The 2,546-nt window shown below is 39.2% G+C and overlaps 1 protein-coding gene and 1 long non-coding RNA gene across 2 annotated transcripts in view; one reads left to right on the top strand and one right to left on the bottom strand.

The window, feature by feature from the left end:
- Window positions 1–719: 719 nt before the first annotated feature.
- Window positions 720–2,546, bottom strand: part of LOC109539387 (heat shock 70 kDa protein cognate 4) — a 5,845-nt gene continuing 4,018 nt past the window's right edge. Inside the window, exons 6-8 of the mRNA XM_019907105.2 lie at window positions 1,780–1,947; window positions 1,483–1,724; window positions 720–1,290 (exon numbers count right to left, since the gene is read on the bottom strand). Of these exons, the coding sequence (XP_019762664.2) occupies window positions 805–1,290; window positions 1,483–1,724; window positions 1,780–1,947 (896 nt within the window). The 3' untranslated portion in view covers window positions 720–804. The remainder of the gene's footprint in view (window positions 1,291–1,482; window positions 1,725–1,779; window positions 1,948–2,546) is intronic.
- The window catches only part of LOC125505616, a 1,442-nt gene continuing 1,068 nt past the window's right edge, over window positions 2,173–2,546 (top strand). The window contains exon 1 of the long non-coding RNA XR_007282278.1: window positions 2,173–2,396. This is a non-coding gene — a long non-coding RNA (uncharacterized LOC125505616). The remainder of the gene's footprint in view (window positions 2,397–2,546) is intronic.

The following is a 2,546-nucleotide window of genomic DNA, read 5'->3' as shown; positions in this document are numbered from 1 at the left end:
TGCACTATTTATCAATCTGTAATAAAAGACGTGAGGAAATTCTGTCTTTTTTAAAGACAAACATTTTTGAGGCGAAATACCCAAAAAGAAGTTTGCAAAAAAATTAAGTCTTCAAGTTGATAAATAAAATAAGTTGGGTCACATAGTTGAACCAGTTTTGAAAATCAAAGCAATTGAAGGCGTGACATAAAAGTTCTTATTTTGAGTGCAAAGTCAGCGTGGGAAGTTGCATTTTTCGCTCAGTAAATCAAGTGTCAATGTGCCGATTAGGAGACAGTAGGGGCGATTTAAAAGGCAGGCAATTTTAAAATTTAGTAAAATTCACCCAAATCTTAACACTTAACCCTGTAGACTGCCGGATCCACACAATGGAACAATATTGATTGATATTATTGTTTACAGTTTATAAGTTTATTATATTTCTTTGAACACGCCTAAAACAATATCCCTTCAATATAACGAAATAAACGAGCCGATGTAACGAAGTAAAATCGTTTTATCTTCTTTGCCTCCACCCAGATATATGAAACGTTTTCAAACGCGAGCTCGCATGCTCTGCGGAATATCCGTTGGCTTCGTCTGAGCAAAATTGGATTTAAAAAAGCAGTATAGATTACATACTTTTCTGGATAGATCCCTAGAGACTCGCCCTGCTTCAATTCAATCCAAACCAGACCAAAATAACCGTTTGTTCTACAATGGCGCTAAATCAGTTTAAGTCGATTTCAACCCAGCTTTTATTGAATTTCATATGTAAAAATGGTCTCCGTTTAACAACGTTGCGGAATTAATACATTTTAATTTTCAATCCGCTTCTTCAATAATAGGACCTTCGTCGTTTGAATTTGCAGGAAATTCCCTCTGTGGCACAGGTTGTCCTGAATATATTCTCGTTATAACCGGTTTGCAAATTCTTTCAATTTCGTCTCTTTTCTCTGCATACTCGCGCTCAGAAGCCTTAGAATTGCTCCGCAGCCAGTCATCCACCTCATTACACACTTTTGCAATTTCAGTTTTCTCTGATGCACCAATTTTGTTCGAGACCATCGAATCATTCAACAAAGATCTCATCTGGTAAATGTAGGATTCCAATTCGTTTCTAGCGGCCACCGCTGCTCGCACTTCTCGATCTTGTTCTTTAAATTTTTCGGCCTCATTGACCATATTTTCGATTTGTTGCTTGCTCAATCGACCTTTGTCATTTGTGATCGTTATATTGCTTTCTTTGCCCGTTGCATGTTCTTTTGCGTTTACCGTTAGAATTCCATTTGCATCTATATCGAATGTAACCTGAAAACTTAGATGAATAAATGCGAAAAAGAGGTTGTTGTTGTTCAGAAGACTATCTGTCCTCTCTACATATCTGCAAAGCTGACGATTTTTAATCGACTGTTGGCATTGCGAATAAGCGATTTCCTGCATATACAAGATACTCTAAGTTGCATCGGCATAATGCATGATACCGTTTTGCTCTTCACTTACTTCAATTTGGGGAATGCCCCTAGGAGCTGGTGGTATACCATTCAAGTCAAAACTTCCTAGCAAGTTGTTGTCTTTGGTCATACCACGCTCGCCTTCAAACACCTGAATGAGCACTCCTGGTTGATTATTCGCATACGTGGAAAATGTTTGAGTATGTTTGACCGGTATCGTAGTGTTTCTCTTTATAAGCACAGTCATCACACCTCCGGCGGTTTCAATCCCCAACGACAAGGGTGTAACATCTTCAATTAAAAGAAGCAACTCAGAAAAGCAGGAGCGCCAATATTATATGTTTACCAAGTAGAAGAAGATCTTTGACTGTGCCATGAGTATCGCCAGCCAATATGGCAGCTTGAACAGCCGCTCCGTACGCTACGGCTTCGTCTGGATTGATCGACTTATTCAGCTCCTTTCCTTCGAACATGCCCTGGAGCAGCGCTTGAATTTTCGGGATTCTTGTTGATCCTTCAGGTAGAAACAAATTGTTTGAGGAAGCATATAGTAGCAAGTGTAAGACGTGAGTAAATAACGAAACCAGTAAATTCTAAACGACCACCTAAGTGGGCATAGAAGCCGTGCAGATAAAGGTGGACATATACAGTAGCGGTAGGTTATGATGCCGGAAGATTTTTATGTACAAAAGCTGACCCAAATTGCGATCATCCTATTCAAGTGCGTCGTTCAACCGCCCAACGAGAACTTTCTCAAATTCGTAGAACGCAGGGCTTGAGCTTATTGCAAGCTCCTCCCTACGCGAAGAATCTGGGGTAAATTGGACTCAAACTCCACGCAACCTGGGGGTGGGAATCTGTCAATAAATAAGGGTGAAATCACGGGCAGTACTATTAGTTCAAATTCGCATTAGAGCAGCAATTATCAGTGTGATTTCTTGTTAGTGTAAAAATCAACATCAGGTGAGTTTCTCACAGAGTAGCCTTTTCAATATTTCTTATTGGTTTAACATTCAAGACAATTCCAAATCAAAATCAATTCCTGGGCTTCAGTCATTTATTGTCTATTTATCAATTAAAATACGTTTCGGTGTTTTCCACCATCATCAGTTT

This window comes from Dendroctonus ponderosae, unplaced genomic scaffold (genome assembly GCF_020466585.1).
Source record: "Dendroctonus ponderosae isolate FM_Combo_2020 unplaced genomic scaffold, Dpon_F_20191213v2 Dpon_F_20191213_9, whole genome shotgun sequence".
NCBI classification, from domain to species: Eukaryota; Metazoa; Arthropoda; class Insecta; order Coleoptera; family Curculionidae; genus Dendroctonus; species Dendroctonus ponderosae.
The sequence above is the reverse complement of the archived record's forward strand: the minus strand, read 5'-3'. Positions and strand labels throughout refer to the sequence as shown.